Source organism: Pagrus pagrus, assembly GCF_965226575.1.
Source record: "Pagrus pagrus genome assembly, chromosome: 12".
Lineage (NCBI taxonomy): Eukaryota > Metazoa > Chordata > Actinopteri > Spariformes > Sparidae > Pagrus > Pagrus pagrus.
The window spans coordinates 1,118,854-1,140,600 of NC_140196.1; the positions used below are offsets into that span (position 1 = coordinate 1,118,854).

A 21,747-nucleotide genomic window follows, 5' to 3' on the forward strand; every position below is an offset into this window, starting at 1 on the left:
CCCTCCTGTGATGTTTGTCCTCTGACGGGTCACATGACCTGATGATCAGAACCCATCCTGAAACATCACAGGTTTCACCGGAACCACGTCCAGAGTTCACCTGAGGGCAAAACACCTGGAGCTGAACTACACTCTACTGCGTTTATTCACTATACTGCACTGTACTGTGCTTATTTACTGCACTCTACTGTGTTTATTTACTATACTGTACTGTGCTTATTTACTGCACTCTACTGCGCTTATTTACTGCACTCTACTGTGTTTATTTACTGCACTCTACTGCCAGAACCAGTTACTCTCCACGACGAGTACGTAGGCCTGAAAAGGATCTGGAGGTTTTTGTATTGGTGTCAGACTGACTTGACTCACTGTGGTCGTACCTATATACACTGTGAAAAACTGTCGTACAAAAACTGTTGAACTGTTTGTCTATGGGAGCAGTGAGCAGCAGCAGCTGAACTCGGCTCGAGGTTTTTCCATCAACCACTGTGGTTCCTCTGAAGACAGGAGGAGTCTTATCTGATGATTCAGTCTAAAAACAACCGTGAGAGTCTGTGACGCGTCAACACAGACGGCTCTGACGGGTCACATGACCTGATGATCAGAGCCCATCCTGAAACATCACAGGTTTCACCAGAACCACGTCCAGAGCTCACCGCACTGTACTGCGTTTATTCACTGCACTATTTACACACTGTAGAGGATCAGTGAGTTGTGTGTAGTACCAATGTGTTTTGTGTAGTATCAGTGTGCTGTGTGTCGTATCCTCACAGCCTGAAGAGAAGAACAAAGAGAAATGGACCCAGAGTCGAGGGAGAACATAGTTAACGTTTATTTAAAGGCTGATCCAGTTCCGGTTCTGAACGTCCACAGAGAGACAGAAACAAGTCAAAGCTCGGGTCTGATGTTTCCTTCAGAGCTCCGACCAACGAGGACCCGGCGCCCTGAAACCTCCCGAACATCTTACAGAGTGGAATGTCACCGACAGATCCCGGTCCATTCAGCTCTTACTCCAAAAACAAAAAGGCAACCAGAACCAGAACCAGCTCAGATCCACGTGGTCAGCTTAAACATGAAAACAAACAGGATTTTTTATTCTTCTCTCCTTGACACTTCTGGCCAAATTCGTCCTCACATTCATTAATATTTTATCTTTATTATTTTTCAAATACATTTTGTAAATGCAACATGAAAAGCACAATCACACGGAAAATAGACACGTCTCTCTGAAGTCTGCTTTAATAAAACGCCTCGGCGGGAAAATAAAAACAGGCTTTGATTTTTTTTAATCCCGTGGAACCAAACGATGAGTGTTTCACTGTGAAGGTAGAAAACGGCTGCTGGTTTAAACTGGACAGGAAGTTACTTACAGTGCTGCAGTCTAAACCGTCACTTCCTGCTAAGCCTGAAGCCTATAGGGGGACGTTTGAGCCTCTGAGCGACCCGATTGGTCAGCTGTCACTCGCTGCTCTACACCAATCAGGAGTGACGGCATGTAAATGCTCTACGAGGGGGAAACCACGGACATAAAACCCCTGAAAGTCAACAGAACTCTTCCAGTTTCCACCACAGGAACTCTTCAGGAACTCAGGAACCTTTTAGGGGAACATTTAGGTCCTGGACCTAAAAGAATCAGAACATTCAGGCTGCAGCTAGAGTGTAATCGGTCGTTACGAGCCGCAGCAAAAATAAATAACTAACGAAACAAGTGCTGTCCGCCTTCACCTGTCGCCTTTCAAAGACGACTCAGGGCTGCACTGCAGTGAAGAAATCATTTCTCATGTTTCAAACAGAAATACCAAAATATAGAATATTTAAAACAGATGCTGGGTTCAGCTGCTCAACTGTGGAAAACTGCAGCCGAGCAATACCAAGATTTTAGAACATTTTTTGACAAAGTGAGCAGAGCTGCAGTCGGTTAACAGAACTCGACAGGTCGTGGCCTGAAAAGACCTAAAGATCATCTGGACCTCTTTTGTTTTTCTGATAATAAACTGAAGGTCTTTTAGTGATGGACTCTTTTACTGTCTTCAGCCCTGAACAGCAGCAGGACATTCAGCTTTCTCTGACCCGTTTCACCACCAACAGTTTTAACCAATCAGATGTGAAGGGGACATGAAAATGTGACTGTACAAAAAGGGGCTTTTAGTTCCTGAGTTTGGTTCCTGTGGTTCCGTCGTTGTCAGGTTGAAAAGGGGCTTCAGTTCCAGGTTAAACAACAGCAGAGCTGCAGGGCTTCCAGACGCTACGACTCATCAAAAATCTGCTGTACAGGGTCGAGCTGCAGTAGTGGTTATAGAAGAAAAGATAGTGGAAAACATTCAGGCCGAGCCAACTACCTGTATACACCTGTCTGTCTGTCTGTCTGTCTGTGGCGTGGTGCGAACCTTTACAGCAGTCAGTAGTAACGGACAGTGAGCAGGCACAGAAGAGCCGACAGAGCTGCTTAAAACTAGTAAAAAGGCAGAACATGAACAAAAGAAACAGTAAATGCAGGTTAAGTAAGCGAGCAGGGTTACATCTTTTCTTTTCTTTTTCTTCGTTAAGTAAAGAAATAACAGGAAGAAGAGGTCGGAGAGGAAGAGAACCCCAAAAATATTCAAGCAGGAAGCTAATAGACATACCTGTATTCACCTCAGAGGGCGTGAAGCTAAAACTGCTACGAACAAATCACAAAATACAGTTTTTTTTTTGTTAATATCTGCAATCTCTTGAAGCTAACGGTAATACTATCCCTAAGTGAGACAGGGTTGTTATGTTCTTAGCCCCCTCCCTTCTTCTTCTTTCTTCCCTGTGACGTTTACTGGCACTGCCTAGCCGTCCCGTCGTCGGGCCTCCAGGCTCTTCCTTCAAAAAGGTCGGTCCAGGTGGCGTTAACACCTGGTGTCCAGTCCTCATTCTCACAACACGGCTAAGAGACAAGGCCCGTTTAAAGTCCAACTATGGCAATATATATTTATTTATATATTTATATAGCTGTACCAACCAAACCGTCCTCCGTTCCTTCAGAGAGCCTTCCTCCTCCTCCTCCTCCTCCTCAGTAATGAAAATGAATGAGAGATCAGAAAGTCCAGTTTATTTTGACCCCCGCTGCTTCACCTGACCTCCCCCCTCCGAACCCGATCACCACACCGCCCTCGCTCTCTCACAACACCCCGCTTCAGTCTGTGGCGGCGGAGACGCTAAAAACAGGCGCTCCGAGCGAGCCAGCAGACGTCCGGGAGGTCGTTTATTTTTTAGTTTTAGTTCCAAAGAAAGAAGAAGCTCTTCCAGATGAGAGAGGAGTGGTGGAGATGTGGCGTCTGTCCAAAACCAGGGGGGGCGCAGTGGTGGTGAGGGGGGGGGTTATGTTCCTCAATGTTCAGATTACCGCGGGTTGAAGGAAACCCGGCGGTGGCGTGGCGCGTGGCACCGCGGTTGAAGAGATCCCGCGCCCTCCGGTCCAGGAGGGGCGTCACCGCTCCTCGACAGCCGAGGGGGGTGGGGGGTGTTTCAGCCTCGTCGGGGGGTCGTGTCGCCTCCCCAGCCTCCACCGTTTCTCACCGGTTTAATTTTCCATTTTAGTTGGAGCTCGTCTTCGTCAAACTTCTGTTTTTTTTCCTCCCGTTTCTCCTGGTGGTGGTTTTGTTGACGTCCGGACACAAAGCGCCGCCTCGGCCTGCCGTTCAGTGAGGCGGGTTCATGGTGCCGTGACCTCGCTGCTGCTTCTGTTTCTGCTGCAGGAGGAGCTGCTCCAGCGCCGACGGGCCCGGCTGCATCATGGAGCTCGACCAGATCGACTGCAGACGAGGAAATCAAGAGAACATTTCAAACAAATGATTTTGTGTCCGACAGTCAAACAACTACAGCAGAACAAACACCTGGACACTGATCAAACCCAAAATACATGTCACACAAAATAAAACACATATAAAAGTACTGATGTCAAAATGCAGAATAAATGTAACAACTGTTAAACTGTGACATCACTTCCTCTCTGTACTGACACGCGTCACATGTTTCTGACCTTGAGGCTGTCGAGCAGCACGGTGGAGGACGACTCCTCCATCGGAGACTCCTGATTGGTCCAGGAGCTGCCGGTCGGTCCAGCCTGGTGCCAGCTGGTGTCTGAAGCTGCAGAGGAGGCTGCAGCCGGCAGGTAGTCCAGACCGAACCCGCTGACCGCACCTGAAACACAACAACCAACCACAGGTCAACATCTGGAGCGAGAGCTCGCAGCAAGTTCAACCTTCTGAACTGAAGACGACATTCACACGTCTGATAATAGTTCTGCTGTTTTCAGTGAAGCTCAGAGATAAAACTGTTCTGAGCTGCTGAGTTTCACTGAACTGGCTCGAAATTTGTCCAAATTCAGTTGAAACTGTGAAAATTCATAGATTCAAACAGAACTGTGTGAATTTGTGCTGTGAACAGTTCTGATTCTGGGTGAGTAGGTCTGGATTGACCCTCCCTGGACACCGTCACTCTCTTACCGGTCTTGTCGGCCTTCCAGCGGTCCACGACCCTGCGGTCCCGGCTGTCCGGAGTGCCGATGGGCCCGAAGTTGGAGAAGGGCATGGCTCCGTGGTTGTGTGTCGGGGGGGAGGACGGCAGGCTGCTGGGGTTGGAGGAGTGAGGGGATTGGCTGGCCGGGGTGGAGTGATCTGCCAATCAGAATACAGCTGACATCAGAGCCCTGTTCCCCTGAACATGAACACACTTCCTGTACCTGTCTACAGGTGTGACGTACCTGAGCTGGCAGGGAGGGAGGGGGACCAGGGAGTCCCCTCAAACAGGGAGTAGAGGGACGGCTCCTGGTGCATCATGGGAGCGTCAGGCTTGGAGCTGGGCGGCAGGTTCTTGCCGTAGGCCTGACTGAAGATGCTGTTCTGGTTGTACTCCTGAACACATGGAGACATCAGTTATTTTCATTTTCACCTGACCTGTCTGACATTTTCTTGATTAATCGATTAGTTGTTTGGTTTATAAAATCGATCAGTGTTTCCAAAACCCGACATGACGAATGTCCCAAACACAAAGATCTTTAGTTTTCTGCTGTAAAAACTCAAGAAAACAGAAAATATTCAGGCTGAAGTCAGAGTTTAGACTGACACAGTGTCTATTGTGCCACCTGGTGGTTGAACCACGTTACAGCAGTCACACGGCAGCAGCTTCTGGACATTAAATTAAAGCTTGTCTTTATGTTATCAAATGGAAACAAAGTGTTTTGAGGTTTATATTCTGTATGATCTGATTCTGAGAGGTTCCACTCCGGCAGGACCGACTGCAAGACGAACCAGAACCTCCCAGACGGAACCAGCAGCGTACAGAGATCCACTTGTGACAAACGACGAGGTTCAGTCTCTGAATTATAATAATAATAATAATAATAATAATAATGTGAATTATTAAATCACAACATAAGATTTCTCTGTTTGTTTGTTTGCTTGTTTGTTTTCAGATCAGTTTTAAAAACATGATCCAGAACAAACTGTTTATCTTTTTATCTTCAGAAAACTCGACAGGTGAAAACAATATTTCTCAACTTAATCAGATGCTAGAAATACTTTGATCCAGATTTTAATATTAGTATATTATATTATATAATAGTATTATTATAGTGACATAGTTTTAAATAAATAAGCAGAAAATGACTTTAAGTGCATAAAATCCACTGGAGCATTTAAAATCTGGATCAAAGTGTTTTAACATCTTTTTTAGACGTCCAGTTTTCTGACAATAAAAACGTTTAACAATTATTCCAGAGACACTTGCTGCGTCTCTTCTTCCCGCCGCCATCTTGAATTTATGATATAATATCTCAAAAGAGATACAGAGATAATAATCAGACGGTGGCAGAAACATTGTTCTCCAACTTGAATGGTCAAAATGTCGTCCATGTGCCTGGAGTGGACGCGGTGTATGAACAGGTTCGGGGGCAGAAGCCTCAGCAGGTTTGTGAGACGACATTTTAAAGACAATCACTTCCAGGTCTGACCTGCATGGGGAAGCCAGATATGGGCAGCAGAGAAGAGGACTGGCCGACGACCTCGGGGCCGCTCTCCATCCTGGTCTGGGTTGGCAGCTGCAGAGACGAAGGACAAACAGGATGAGGACGGACAGACAGCTGCTGGATGACATCACACGTCTGTAGAGCTGCATCATCAATTATTTTTACCTTCTGTGGTGTATAAATAAAGACATGAGGCTGGTTTCAATCTTATCTACAAATAACAAATGGCTGCCAGAGTATAAACACATATTCATGTTCATTCATCACATCCTCATTATTTACTGTCCTGTCAGTCTGAGCACAGCTGAAGCTTCACAACCACCAGACTCACATGTTGAGAAGGACTGGACCTTAACTTCACTGTTTTTAAAGATCTGATCTTAGTCTGCTGATTATAAACAAGCCACGTCATTATTACTCTTCACAACAACTGACAACAACATGTGAAAGACGGCAGCTCTGTTCAGTGAAGAGACGGCAGATGATGAGCAGAGTGGAGGTGGAGGAGGAGGAAAACAGGGCTACATACAAATATGTTTGGTCCGGGAGCAGTGCTAAGAGGGCCAGCCAAGGCCTGGAAGAAATCAGGAGGCTTAGAAAAGACGAGCTCCTCCTCCTCCTCAAAATCTGCTAGAGTTTTTAACAGGTCAGGAGGTAGAAGAGGCGAGCTCTTGTTGTCCTAGTGAGAGATGAAGCAAGAAGAAGAAGAAACGAAGGAGGAGGGAGAAAAAGAAAGAAGGCAAGCTGGTAAGACAGAGGTGGAAAGAAGGAAAGTTACACTTAAAGCTACAGAAGCCTGAAAGCTGAAGACAGATTGTGGTCAGTTGAACATCACACAGGACGGCAGAGAGAGAAACATGAAGACCGAAGACCTGGAATCAACTTAGAGGACATCTAACAGACGCCATGTTTCTACACAAACACAAAGAAGTTCATGCAGAAGATTTACTGAATTCACAAGAAGGAACAAATCAGTCAGAATCAGTCAGAGACAGAGTTTCACACAGTTTATAAAGTGTCTCCAACTCAACAACTCACTAAACTGACACATTTGTTAAGGGAGTCTGGGGACAAAGAAGTCGCCTATACTGGTTACTGTTCAGTGTATTTGTAAAATGTGACATGTTTAGATCAATAACATGTTTCTTCTTTCATCAATTGAGTGTAAATGGTGAAATCAGTGTAAACAGTGTTCAAACAGCTGCTAAATGTTGGCAGGTAAGACTTTAGCACTTTAGACACAGAAGCAGACAGGCTGGTACAGCCATGCTGCCACAAACTCACACTTTGTACAAGGAAACAAACAACTTACTGTTTTCATTTAATGCTGAAGTTACAAGGAGGAGACAATGATTCAGAGTCTGTCAGAGACAGAGTTTCACTACGTTTGTTCGGTTTCTCCTCATGAAACAACTCTAAAATCACTTGTTTGTTAAGGGATTCTGGTGATGTTGTGGTGACTGGTTCAGTGGTTGGATCAGTTGAAACAGACCCTAACCTAAACCCATCGGCAGGTTAACAGAGACCCAACATGCCATTTACATCACAGTGAAGCACCTGAGGCCTTACAGACCTCTGGTCCTGGTCTAGAGGTCAGAAAGAAACCAAGTAAGAAAAGACTGTAGGAAAGAGAAGCAAAGCGACAGAGAAGCAGCAGAACAGGACCTCCTCCTCCTCCTTCACATCACCTGGGAGCTGCTCACCTCAAATGGGGGTCCCCGGGGCCCAGAGGAGGGGTCCTGTTCAGGACAGATGCCACCTGGCGGCGGCCTCTTCATCCTGTCTGCCATCACAGCCAGACCGTCCCCTATCCTGTAGGACGGCTCCCAGTAGAAGTCCTGCATCTTGACGTTGGGGTACTTCATCTTCTTGTCCATGTTGGAGAGCTGTGGCTGCGTGGGCGGCTGCAGCTGGTGCTCGTACAGCTTGAGAGAATCCTGAGCTGCCATGTAGAAGGCCTGCTGCTGCTGAGGCTGCTTCATGGACATCTGCATGGGAGAAATCTTCTGCAGAGCAGCCTGAGCCTGGTTCCACATCTGAGCCGGCTGATCCTGGACCTGCATGTACTACAGAGACCGGACACACGACCAGAGTTAACGTCATCTCAGAGACCTTTTCAGGTAAGTGGGTCGTGGTACATTTTTGTCATAGTTTCAGTTTTAATGTTTCTGTGTGTTGACGGACACAAACTGGGAGTACTTTGTTGACCTTAAAGGAACAGTTCACCTCTTTCAAAACTGTCAAGTCATGGGTGTAACTGACAGATCAGGTGGTGATCTCTGATCACAGCAGACGAGCTGCGTGGAGACATCTGATGTTTGAATCATCTCCAGCTGCTTCAGGTGTTCAGCAGAACGCTGCAACTCTGTTTTACTGTGAAGCTCCAGAAATGTTTTGTGGACTACGAGACTTCACCTGACTTTATATCATCAGGAGGAGACGATGACTGAGCCTGACTTTATATCATCAGGAGGAGATGATGACTGAGCCTGACTTTATATCATCAGGAGGAGATGATGACTGAGCCTGACTTTATATCATCAGGAGGAGACGATGACTGAGCCTGACTTTATATCATCAGGAGGAGACGATGACTGAGCCTGACTTTATATCATCAGGAGGAGATGATGACTGAGCCTGACTTTATATCATCAGGAGGAGACGATGGCTGAGCCTGACTTTATATCATCAGGAGGAGACGATGGCTGAGCCTGACTTTATATCATCAGGAGGAGATGATGACTGAGCCTGACTTTATATCATCAGGAGGAGACGATGACTGAGCCTGACTTTATATCATCAGGAGGAGACGATGACTGAGCCTGACTTTATATCATCAGGAGGAGACGATGGCTGAGCCTGACTTTATATCATCAGGAGGAGACGATGGCTGAGCCTGACTTTATATCATCAGGAGGAGGAGCTGACGAGTGAATATACATTTTTGGGTGAACTGTTCCTTTAATGGCCCTCGGGCTTCATACAGGCCGACGCCTCCCTGTGATTGTGATTGGTGGAGGTCGTTGGGTCCATATACATCCGAGAGGAAATCTACTGACCTGCTGCAGCCCCGGGTGGTGAGGCGGACTCTTCCCCATCCCGACCTGCTGGACCGGTTTGGTGGGAGACTGCTGCTGCTGACTCATCACCTGAACCTGCAGCTGGACCGACTGTTGCAAGGCCTGCTGGGAAGGCGGCTGGGTCTGGGGCTGCTGACCCTGGGAGGGGCCCGAGGACCCAGGTCCCTGACCTGGACCAGGACCAGAGGGCCTCTGCTGACTGTAGGGAATGTGGGACTGCTTCCCGGCCTGAGCGCCAGCCTGCGTGTGGACGCCCGGCTGGAGGAAAGGTCCGGGGACGGACACTCCGGTTGAGAAGGTGAAGCCCGGATTCACCTGAAGACCTGGGAACGCCACTGGGGGAGGGATCACGTAGGCGGAGGGAGGGAAACCTGCAGAGGAACCAATCAGGAGCAGGATTTTAACTGACTGTGAAGCTGCGAGCAGAAACAACACGAGGACTGTTTCCATGTGTCAGAGTTCAGTTTCTGCTACTTTACATTTACTGATAACTTTAGTTACTTTGTAGATTTATAATATTCAGCGTTGATTGGCTGGAACTGGAAAATAAGGTGTGTGTGTGTGTGTGTGTGTGTGTATATATATATATATATATATATGTGTGTGTGTGTGTGTGTGTGTGTGTGTGTGTGTGTGTGTGTGTGTGTGTGTGTGTGTGTGTGTGTGTGTACCTGGTCTGCTGGGCAGTGGTGGGAAGGCTCCAGGATGATGGATGGGGATGAACTGGGAGGAGCAGGTGGTTTGAGTTTGAGTGACCGGTGTCTTCTTCACCTCAGACACCGGAGTCTTCCTCAGCTCCGTCTGCGCCTTCACCTGAACGAGACAAAACAAGTCCATCTTCATCATCGGCTGCTTCAACGTGCCTCAAATAAGCGGCTCTTTCGTGTGGTGACATCACTAAAGATGAAGGTTAAACGTCCTCACCTGTTTCCCAGCGTCGGCGCTCTTCTCATGAGCAGCTTTTTTCAGCTCGCTCTTCCTCTTCCCGTCTCTCTTCAGCTCTCCTTTCCCAGCAGCCCCGTTGCCTTTGCCGAAGTCTCGCCGCTCTTTGCCGCTGTCCTTCAGATGATGGTTTCGTGTGGGCTCGCGGCTCTGTTCTCTGGGTTTGATGTTCTCCTTGAAGGTGACGACGGGTCGGTCGCTGCCGTCGGGCCACGAGCTCTGCGTCTTCCCTGCCGACAGCACCGACTTCAGGCCCGAGTTTCCTCCGTCGTTGGGCGTCTGCTCGCCGTTGGACGACTCCTGCAGCACCGGCGCCTCCTTCTCCTGCGGCTCCTCGATGGCCTGCTCTGGAATGTCAGTGATGAATACGAGGAGGCCGTCCTCACTCACTCTGCACTGGATCAGCCTGCAGACAGGAGACAGACAATGTACTGATGTCCTGCCTTGACCTCTGAGGAGACTCTCTGTGCTCTCTTCCGTTATTTGCTCCTTTCAAGGTTTCAAAAAGGCAAATAAATGAAGAGAAAATGACTCTTAAGCTTGTGGAAGACAAACTATCACGCGGTTACGTGATCTTAAATCAGACGTCTGCAGCTGTAAATCTGACCCTCGGTGCTCAGATTCTGCTGCAGAGGAAGTAGATAAGTTGTTTTTTTCCTGACAGACGCAGCGACGGCGCAGATGAACACTCACCCCGGCTGGTTGTCGGCCACCCATTTGCCCAGACTGACGAGCCTCTGATGTCGAGTGTGGACCGGCAGGCCGTCCCTGTCCACCAGGATGCCCTGATGACCTTTGGTGAAGTCCAGAGACCTGAAACACCAACAGAGACCAGAACATTCAGACCGATTCAGCAGCTCAAAACTGAACATTCACCACAACTAATGAACACAGAAGTGCCGTACCTCAGAGCGGGCCGCAGCGCCAAGAAACCCTGCAGCTCAAACTCCTCCGGCAGGGGCGTCACTGAGGAGAAAACAAACACACCTTCAGTTACAACAGCTTCTACCTCACACGAGCCAGTCAGCATCTTACAGCTGAACAACCCTGAGAGGATGAACGTGGTGGATTTAGACTCCATGTCTGGGACGTTCATATGAATCTCAGTGTTGAGACAAACTGACATCATCATGACTTTCATCCTCTAGGAGCTTTGTTAAAAAGCTTAATGTTGAGGGAGGCGAGTGCAGACATGTGAGAAGCTTCCTGGGAAATAGAAAGTGTCCCTGCGGGACAGACAGGGACATCCACACACAGAGCAGCTTTTATTCTGAAGGGAACACCGCATCATAACAACAGAATCGTTTGTTCCTGTAACTTCTGTCCACTTCTCTCAGACCTGACTGACTGTAACCTGAAGAGGCTCAGATCAGAGCTCACATCGATCACTGCACCAAACACAGAATCTATATCATACCTGAGGAACAGGACACGTCGTCCTCTTTGGGCTGGAAGCTGTTGAGGATGGAGACGAGCCAGGGCCAGACACTGAGAGACAGGAAGAGGAGTTACACTTCCTGTTCAGAGCTAATCAATCAGATGTTTGCTAAACAGCTACCCAACAGAAGACTTACTACTGCCTCTTGTCGACAGCGGCCTCGTGGAAGACGCTGGGTCTCAGTTTGAGCCAGTCCAGAGACACTTTGATGGCGGGCAGAGGACACTCCCCCATGATCTCCTCCCCTCGGTTCTTGTTGAGCAGAGCTCGGCTGCACATGACGCCCAGGAAGGACACTGAGGGGACAGGAAGTCAGACACCATCAACCGCCAGCCTGAGGTCAAGATCTGGTTCGATCTAAACATTTATCTGATGACTGACAGCTCGGTCATTGTCAGACTATCACATGTGGACTATTAAAGATCAACAGATGGTTGTTTTATGTCCAAACGCTTCCTTAAAAGATCGGTGTATTTTACAACAACAGTTTAACTTTATCCTGCTGTCTTTTTGACACAGCCGCCTTCAGTGATACAACAATTAACAACAAAGACAGAAATTCAGTTTGTTACAAAGTTCAGTTCCTCTAATCTGTCCACAGTGAGCCCTCTTCACAAACAAATCAATAGAGGATCTCTGACAAAGTAAATAAACCAACATGTTCGACGCTCTCAGTTTCCTCTGATACCAGTCAGCTGGTCATCTTCATCACACAGGGGAGTGTGTGTGTGTGTGTCTGTGTCTGTGTGTGTGTGTGTGTGTGTGTGTGTGTGTGTGTGTGTGTGTGTCTGTGTCTGTGTCTGTGTGTGTGTGTGTCTTACTGAAGAGTCCGAGCAGCTGGAACCAGCTGATCTGCTGCTCGCTGCTGTAGCTCTGCTCACTGCTGTCGGCTGTCAGGTCTCTGAGGTGGTGGAGCTCAAACAGGTTGATGACGGTGATGTGGACGAGCTGCTGAGAGCTGAAGGCTTTCTGCAGGATCAGCCTCTGCACACGCGCACACACACACACACACACACACACACACACACACACACACACACACACACACACACACACACACACACACACACACGGTCAACAAACAGTGACTTTAATATCCTGTTGAATCACTGCAGCATCGACTCTGCCGAGGTGTTTTTGTTGTACCTGAAACTGCTCCTCCAGTTTCTCCCTCAGAGCGTCCAGTTTGTCCAGACTCTTACTCAGGTAGACGTGACCGTGAAACTTGATGAAGGCTCTGATGAAATCCGACACGCTCCACTTGGTTTTCACCTCATCGCGGCTGCAGAAACACAGAGAGGACAGAAAAGCATCTGAGTCACAGCTGATCATCAGGCTGATCAACTGAACCAAGTATGTCCAGACTTTATCACCACATCTGAACTGTTACTGTCGATAACATCAGGAAAAATAACATGAACAGAATGATCTGCAGTCTCAGAGCTGCTCATATGAACTCGACTGTCGTGTGGATCGTTTCATTTCAAATAATGGTTGTAACTTTACAGGAGTCATTGTGTCGATGAAAGAATCAAGTGACGCAGAATCTAACATCAAAACATGAATGTTAAAGTTAAGCATTTTCAAACTTTGAACACTTTGTAGTCCTGGTTCACTGTCCAGAAACTTCTATTGATCGATAAGTTGTTCGGTCTATAAGATCTTCAGTTTAACGTCACCAAGGAGAAAAGAAGTCAGAAAATATTCACACTGGAGAATTTAGACTTTTCTTTCTTATAAAAATAACTCAAACTAAATAATGTTGTATGTAATAGTTGTGGATTTATTTAATAGTTGATGACTAATAGATGATTGATCGCTACCTCTCCAGAGCCTTGGACAGGGCCTTCTGCAGGTTGGTGGAGGCTGCTGGGAAAGGGAACTTGACTGCGATGCTGCGGCAGTAGTAGAAGATGGTGGTGAGGTGGTCTCCTTTAGAGGACGCCAGGATGGCCAGCTGGTTGTAGGGCTGACCTGCAGGGGACACACAGGAGCGTCACCACACAGAGACAGAGAGGAACTACAAACATGGCCGCTGATGAAGACCTGCTAAGTGTCATCTGACGTGATGGGATAGTTTCAGTCTTTATCTTTATCTGAAGGAGCGATTTCACATGAAGCCCAACGTTTAGTTTGGGATTCAATAATAATCCAGAGCTTTAACAGCCGAGGAGGAAACATCGTTAGCTTTCAGTTTTAATAAGATCAAACATTCGTGTTGTCACCGTTAAGCTGCAGAACATTTGGAGGTTAAACATCAGCACATTTACACATTTACAGCTTCGGCAAAACTAAAAAAGAGCATGTTGGGTTTTTTTTAATATCATCCTTCAAAAACAAGGAAATTCAAAGAGTCGTGCTTCTCCTGAGCCTCCAGTCAGACACTGTGATAGCCTTTAGCCTAGCTTAGCACAAAGACAGGAAGTAACTGCTCACCTCGTTCAAACACAAGGGTAAAGGAAACTCACCATTTGACGGCACCAGCTGGGCAGCGTGTCTGTAGTACGACTCCGCCTGGCTGGTCTGGTTTCGGTAACGTGCTGAAAGACAAATAAGGAGCAGACACTTGATTTCTCTCCACTGTCGGTTCTGATCGCACCGAGCAGAAATAAAACCACGTGTGGATCTTCTCACCGATGTCTCCGAGGTGGACGAGGCAGTGCTGGCAGATGTAGGAGCAGGAGCTGGGCTGCGGCGTGACGATGGCGCTGGTGCTGCTCTGTTTATTGCTGATGATGCCGAGCTGAGACGACTTGACGCGACACGGCAGGTCCACGTTGAACACGGTGCACAGCTCCTGCAGCAGCTGCAGACAACACAACACGAGACTTTATCAGGACCAAGAGCTTCACACGTCTGTCTGAGGCTTTTCAGGAAGGAGCGTTTCCTTCCTTCGCCTGATTGGCTGATAATGGCTTCTGGTTCTGCCGCTATAAAGCAGACGATTGGCTTTTAGGGGAAAGAGGCGGGACGTGTGTCATTTAACCAGAATCTCTGCTGTGATGAACTTTTCCTTTGTCTTCTCTCCTCCTATAACAGCTGAGATATCACCAGACGTTCACGGCTCATCATCGTTGTTGTGAGTTGTGATTAGTGTTGTCACGATACCAACATTTTGGTATCGGTACCGGTACCAACATGTATTTCGATACTTTTCGATACTTTTTCAAATAAAAAGAGAACGCAAAAAATGTCATTAAAAAAAGTTTAAAAATCACTGTGAAAATATAAATATAATTAAAGCTGCAAGCAGCGATGAACGGGCCCTCGCCCCCCCACGTACGTCGGGCCGTGGCGCCGTCGGAGGGCAGACGCAGAGGGCAAGTCTGTCCACTATGTGGCCCGAGAGCTCACCCATCAATTATATGTCATGTTGTAATGTGTGATTTGGAGAAAACAGCCTGTGAATGTCATGTAAACTGGATGATGTTTGTCGTCACAGCACATAGCTGAGCGAAAGATAGCGCCTCAGTAAACTTCTGTCAGAAATGTATGTATGTGTGATGTGTGAGAGAAAGTGTGTGTGTGTGTGTGTGTGTGTGTGTCTTTTGGTTTCACTTCTGTTTTGTTGTGCTTGCTTTTATTGTGTGAAGCTCTTTGTGCTACAGTGTATTTGTATTAAATGTGCGATATAAATGACGTCAGATTGATTGATATCAGGCTGACCCACAACACAACGTAGCCACCTAGTGGACAGTTTGTGTCCAACACACACCACACATTGACGTGGCTCCTACAGTGGCCAAGCATTGAAAGTTCAGACCGTCATGCCCACCAGGAATAACGTAGGCGAAAGCTTTTTACAACTCTTCATCATCAAGGTATGAGGATGAGTCTTAGTGACGGTGAAGTCTGTGGCGTTAAATCTGTAGGGCAAGTTAATTAAAGTACGAGCCATGGAAATGGGTGGAAATGGCGGCAACATCTCAACTTTGAACCAAAATGGCAAACTTCCCGTTGGACTGAGGTTGTGGGTCCAAGAGGCTTTTTTGTGCGTTTGGTCACGATACTTATGCGTGCCGAAATTCGTTAGCGTATGTGCATGTAGGAGGCGGGACTTGATACATATGTATATCGGAGGCAAAAGCTTTTGACAAGGTGTCATCATCAAGGTCTGAAGATGATATTTAGTGAGTGTGAAGTCTGTGGCGTTAAATCTGTAGGACTAGTGAAATAAAGTACGAAGTAAGAAGCTATTGAGCTAACATGCTAATATTTACATATAAAAATTAATAAAAAATATGAAAAGATGTAAAACGTAAAAACAAGAGGCGTATCTCATGCAGCCAGTGTAGTTACATGATCCCACACTGATTTTGAGTCAATTGATCACATGACCTGGAAGCTATTGAGCTAACATGCTAATATTTACATGTAAAAATTAATTAAAAATAATAAAAAATTTAAAAAAATATTTAGAGATACAAAACGTAAAAAACAAGTCTTGCAAATTAGCATGGCCTACATCACGAGATTCAACAGAATTCAGGGAACGCGTGGATATATGGTTTTTGAATGTGCGACAAAGTATATGGGAGTTATAAGCCAAAACACACTTTCCTTGATTATAGCGCCACCTAGTGATGGACGTTCAGGACGAGCATAGATTATAACATTTTTGGCCAGGCCTAATGTGTTTGTCAAATAAAATGGCATTTTCATCCATGTTCAGGCAGTGAAAAATGCTGCTCACTACAGAAACAATAGGGACATCGCAGGTTACCTGCTGGGGCCCTAATGAAACTGGCACCAGAGCGCCACCTAGTGACGGATCGGTAAAACCTTCAACAGATGTCCTTCACTGAACGCGTGGATATGAGGTTCTTGAATGTGTGACCAAGTATGTGGGAGTTATTAGCCAAAATGCACTTTCCTTGATTATAGCGCCACCTAGTGATGGAAATTCACAACGACAACAGATTATAACATTTTTCTCCAGGTGGGACATATATTCCACGTTTGGAGAGTTTTGGGGTACGTTCAGGCAGTGAAAAATGCGATCATTTGGGACAAAAAATGATCACTACAAAAACAATAGGGTCCTTGCAGGTTCCCTGCTCGGGCCATAATAATAATATAATATAAAAAAACCAGCTCTATTTTTCTTTTTTCTTCCAGAGCTACTTTTGTTAAGACTGAAGGGGGTGGCGCTTGCTTTTAGGGTGAATGTGGCTTTTTTTTTTTTTCATGAGTAAATTACCTGTTGTCCCTGAACTCAGTGTGCAGGTCTGGGTGCTTGTCCTTCAGGTGTTTGGCTCAGTTGGAGGTGTTTCCGCCCTCAGCCATGCACGTTTTAAAACACCGTTTACACAGTGGTGCATCAGCGTTAATTGCCTCGCCGTGCTCATTTGTTTTTAAGCCAAAGTACTGCCATATCGGCGGCGCTGCAAGTAACGGTCCCATCCAATTGCAATATAGTACCGTTTTAAATGCCTTAGTACCGGTATACCAAACAACCCTAGTTGTGACTTTATTCTACATAAACTGTGGAGGAGGAATTTATCCTCAACAAACTCTGTCAAGGAGCCGGAGCACAGAGAGAAACTACAAAACTCCCTCTGATCAAAGATATTAATGATTAACAGCCGTGAAGAATTCACTGATTTTAGATTCATTTAACTAAAATAAACACTTTAGCCTCTTAGTAGTTGTTTGATTGTTTTGTGTCATTTACTTTATTATTAAAGTAACTTGATTACTTACTTGATTACTATCGACTGTAACTTGTCAAAACATTTTCATTAGGACAAACATATTGAATGTTTCATGAAGATGAGCTGATAACGGATGAAGGAAGCCGAGCGTCAGCTGAAGAGAACAAACTTCATCTTCTTCAAACAATGAGACACTTGATCATCATCACCGTTTAGATTCTGAGACGCTCCTCATGTGGACCGGTCATCTAACAGAACCACTAGATGAACTGATGCTTCTCCTGATTGCAGAACTTAAAAACTGGTTTTCAGATTCCAGGACACATCGGCCGTATCGTGTCAAACAAACTGGACCAGAATTATCAGAAGGACTAAATTCAATGACCAGAACCAGAACTGAAACATAAACAGTACCAAACCCTTGTTGAACCTGAACCTGCTGGCTCTGTCTGAATCTCACCTGTGTGTAGAACCCACTGGCAGCCTCCAGGAACAGCGACAGGTTGGCCTGGACCTCGCTGCGGTTGGGGTTGGCTCGGTTCTTGGCCTGGCTCTGCAGTGTGGTGATCTGGTTCTTAAAAGCATGATTCCACCTGCAGGCAGAACAAACACCATCAGCACCAAAATGAGGGACCCGATACTGACGCGAGTGTGACGTGGGCGCAGCGGCTTACAGGTCCTGCTCCACTTTCTTGTCCAGGGCGTACTCCAGGTCCGTCACCAGCATCTTCTGGTACAGGTCCTGCAGGGCCTGCCGAGACGTCCACACCTCTGCCGCCCCCAGCTTGGAGTCTGACCCAGACAGGAGACGGATGTTAATCAGCTGATGTGTGCCGACATAATCAATACATTTAGAGCTGGTGGGAACGTGTTCGTATGACTGAAGATCTGACGACTGAACGTTGGCATCAAATGTCTGATCAGACTCAAAAAGCACCTTTCAGAACCAGACTGGTGCTGTAAGACCCAAACATCAAGAACATGAAAGAACTATAAAAACCACACGGAGGGCAAATACAGAGCTTCTGAAAACTATCGACCTTCTCTGAACCGTTTTAAAACCTTCTCGTCTGCTCAGAGACAGAAGTTACTGATGCAGACAGATGATCTTCAATCATCAGCTGACCGTGCCGTGTTTTGGGTTTTCGGGCTGCACGACATCACGATGTGTTCATGAGAATCAATGATGAACACAAATTAACTCAAACACATCATGTTTCAACTTTTAGCAGCTTGATTGAAAAGGAAACGTTTCTTCAGATCTCCAGGAGACGTCTGATCAGACGTTACATTTAAGGCTTCTTGGATTCATGGAGGTTGTGAGTGACGGAGCCGGTTCTGTCTGGTGAGCCGACTCCACCACAGAGTCAGAGTCAGTAATCATTTCAAATGGATCTATTCAAGTCATCTGGAGGAAATCCCTGCATCTTTTCATACAGCAATATAAATCACAGAAACCCAAAATATCACGATGTCGGTTGTTTCCAGCATCGTTCAACAACCTGATCGATTAATTATTCGCTCCATAAAATGATGACAAACACTCGTCAACCATTAAATTATATATCAGTTTCTTATCGGCAAATTTCCAACAAATGAATTGAAACTGTCACGTCTGAGACACCAGAACCAGAACAACTGGTCACCAATACCACACACGTACGTTATTATCATTAGACAGATTAAATCATCATTTCTTCTGCACAGAGGCAGCCATGTTCCTTCTCCTCTTACGACACATACACACAAACACTTTGCGGTTTTAATGGATCTGTACTCCTGAGTCAAAAGAACCTGAGTCCAACCGACGGTTCTGAATTCATTTGACCAGAAAAACATCAGCCACAACTTTATTGAGCATTTGGGGACTCGACAGTCAAAGATGGAGGTCAGAACTTCCCACGAGAGATTTCCAACTTTCGACCTCGAAATGAACCCGAAACGATTCTTAGTAATATATATATATATATAATATATCATAATACTATTATTATTATTATTATTATTGTTATTATTAATAATAATAATAATAATAATATATTCACAGATCATCTACAGATACATCCCACGTCACTGCTGTGTGACGTCAGCAGCAGCTCACTGAGGAAACTGTTGGATATCTGAGCTGCAGCGCCGATCAGATCACAGCTGCTGTGATTGTGTGAAACATGTTGCAGATCCATTGAATCACTGTCAGGTGTGTCAGACAGAACCCAGCACCAGCCTGCAGGCGGACAGTGGTTTCCTGTAGCAGACGGTCTGGCAGGAGTCCAGCCAGCGTGTGAAGCTGCGGCGCTGCTCAGAATCACACCGAGCGGCAGAAATAAGTAAAGTGAGTTCTGAACTTAAAGAGTCAGACGTGCGTCGGCTGCCGGCACCGATCGCAGCAGCTCAAAGTATTAAGATCCAAAACAGTTTCCTCATTAGTGACATCGTCAAAACACCAGTGCACCATTCACACCACAGTGATTCATGATCAGCCTGATATTGGGAATTAATTGGTGAAATTATATCTGATAAACAGAGCGGACCTGCACCTGTGAAGACTTTAGAGCCAAACATGTGGTTACAGGTGTGGACGGTCACCTGAGCCTCAGGTGGAAACTACAGGCTGGGAATAAAACACAAAAATCACATGAAGAAAGTTTGAAGAAACAGTGTGCTGGTTTTGTGAAGTAGTGCTTTAACAGAAAGTCATCCTGGAACTAGAGATTATAAAAACCACCAATCAATAACTAAATGTGTTAAACTACAGTGAGCAGCGGATCCATCTCCAGCAGCAGAGTCCTGCTGATGTGGACTTAATTTAATTAAACATAAAGGTGTTGAAGAGGAAGTTTGTCTAATGTCACACTGAATCTATGTACAGTAACATGTGAAGGCAGCTGCTGCGTACAGCCACACCTGTGGGCAGCGTGTTCCACTGGACAGGTGAGTTTGTTAAAAGTCTCCATTATAGAATCGACCTATCAGGGAGATTCCCCACTATCCACTATAACTAGAGAGAGAGAGACAGAGAGAGAGAGAGACAGAGAGACAGAGAGCGTGATGAGCTGGGTACAGGTCGTCAGGTGTCTGAACTGCAGATTCTCTGTAACAGACAAACAGCTGACTCACCTGAGCCTCGTACAGTCAACGCTCAGGTATGAAACCTCACAACACTAGTTTCTTAAACCATGATGTTCTGGTCATGTGTCACCGCACTGAGCCCAGGAGGTGTAAACTGGAGTCTGAGCAACATTTGGTGGCAACGTTCAACATGTCAGGATTCACTCAGAGCAGTTAGTAAGACACATATCAACCAACATGTACAGTATCTCTCGAGTTGAGACACATCATTTGCCTGCATGTGAATAACAAAGCAGCTGAGTGTGACTGCAGCTGTGCACCTGAGCAGACTGTACAGGTGCACCCGCGAACATCGTGTTTGAGGTGAAGGTGCAGACCTACCTGTCATGTCAGCCTTCAGGGCCTCTGCCTGTCTGCTCGGATGTAAACAGAGAGGAGGAGGTTAGACACGTCCAGCAGAGACACAGACACAGACACACAAACACCATGACAACATCATACATGCTAATAACATTAGCACCACGCAGCACTTGCTTATTCAGTCCAGATATGTATCCAGGCTAACGGCTAACGGCAGAGACAGAAACCTGACAATGAAGCCACGATCACTTCCTTCTCTATCAGCTGAGACTCCATTAAAACATTTAACAGCTCATATCAAGTGTCGACATGAGGACACAGAGGTGATGTCGGGCTCACTCTGTCCTCTGGATCCGAAACACGATGAAATAAATACAAACACCGAACCATCGATACAGACGCGTCAGCTAGCTAACATCCAGCACTGGCCGCCCACTGCTAACTCACTGCTCCGGGTTTAAATCACAGCTAATCATTTAAATTACACTCTAATAGGCAACTAAAGAGGAGAGAAGCTGCTGTGTCAATTAACCTGAATCACATTTAAGACCAAACTACATCACTACGCTAATGCTAACCTGACATACGCAGAAAGACGCTAGCAAGCTAAAGCTAACTAGCAATAACACACTGTGTAACACGTCTCTGTGTGGCGGGTAATCGCACATTTAGCTGTAAATTGACAGTAAAGACAGACTACAATTACATTACATTAATCTGAAACTACACAACTGGAACAAAACCCTCCGAATATTTGAGTGAATTTGAGGACGGTGACGCCAGGCGGTAGCATCGATTGTTTGTTGATATGTGAAGCTAGCTAGCGCCAACATTTAGCTAAGGGGGTGGTACCCAAAGCAGCTAGCTTTAGCGTTAGCAACCGAACAAAACAATTCACCTGTTGGATTAAAGAGTCGGTGCCTGACTACACCTGTACCACCGGGTGAACCGCCAGCTGACACCGCGCCGAGCTTACCGGAGATATTGGGCGCAGAGGTTCATCCTGCCGGATCGCCAGTCTTTCAGACAACGACTGGTCCAGAAGCTAACGCTCCTCCCGGCGCCATATTGTTCCTGTCTGACCCACAGAGGGCCTGACTGAGAGGAGGAGGGGGAGGAGGGGGGAGAGGGAGGGGGAGAGAAGAAGAAGAAGAAGAAGAAGAAGAAGAAAAGAGAAGAAGAAGAAGAAGAAGAAGAAGAAAAGAGACGCAG

At 46.4% G+C, this 21,747-nt stretch overlaps 1 protein-coding gene across 2 annotated transcripts; it reads right to left on the minus strand.

Moving 5' to 3' along the window:
* Positions 1 to 808: 808 nt before the first annotated feature.
* Positions 809 to 21,626, minus strand: smg7 (SMG7 nonsense mediated mRNA decay factor). 2 transcript variants are annotated; one of them, XM_084368302.1, is made up of 23 exons: positions 21,512 to 21,626; positions 20,557 to 20,588; positions 17,781 to 17,898; positions 17,567 to 17,699; positions 14,087 to 14,258; positions 13,921 to 13,992; positions 13,276 to 13,426; positions 12,599 to 12,734; positions 12,274 to 12,436; positions 11,589 to 11,748; positions 11,432 to 11,502; positions 10,920 to 10,980; positions 10,708 to 10,827; positions 9,997 to 10,420; positions 9,744 to 9,885; positions 9,052 to 9,443; positions 7,696 to 8,058; positions 6,522 to 6,671; positions 5,978 to 6,064; positions 4,730 to 4,880; positions 4,473 to 4,643; positions 4,007 to 4,167; positions 809 to 3,779 (listed from the first exon to the last, which is right to left on the minus strand). In XM_084368302.1, exons 1-23 carry the CDS (start codon positions 21,535 to 21,537, stop codon positions 3,666 to 3,668), a joined length of 3,570 nt encoding a protein of 1,189 aa, XP_084224428.1. In that variant the 5' UTR covers positions 21,538 to 21,626; the 3' UTR covers positions 809 to 3,665. The 2 variants fall into 2 exon arrangements, with proteins under 2 accessions (XP_084224428.1, XP_084224429.1); XM_084368303.1 differs by lacking the exon at positions 21,512 to 21,626 and adding an exon at positions 21,434 to 21,510.
* Between the last annotated feature and the right edge of the window lie 121 nt (positions 21,627 to 21,747).

What these genes read in the sequence shown, in the direction of transcription:
- smg7 (XM_084368302.1), bottom strand. Translation starts at nt 21,537, where the DNA reads ATGAACCTCTGCGCCCAATATCTCCG. An exon ending in CTGTCCAAGGCTCTGGAGAG is followed by an intron (nt 12,735 to 13,275) that starts GTAGCGATCAAT and finishes GTGTTTCTGCAG; the next exon opens with CCGCGATGAGGTGAAAACCA. An exon ending in ACCACTGCCCAGCAGACCAG is followed by an intron (nt 9,444 to 9,743) that starts GTACACACACAC and finishes GTTCCTCTGCAG; the next exon opens with GTTTCCCTCCCTCCGCCTAC.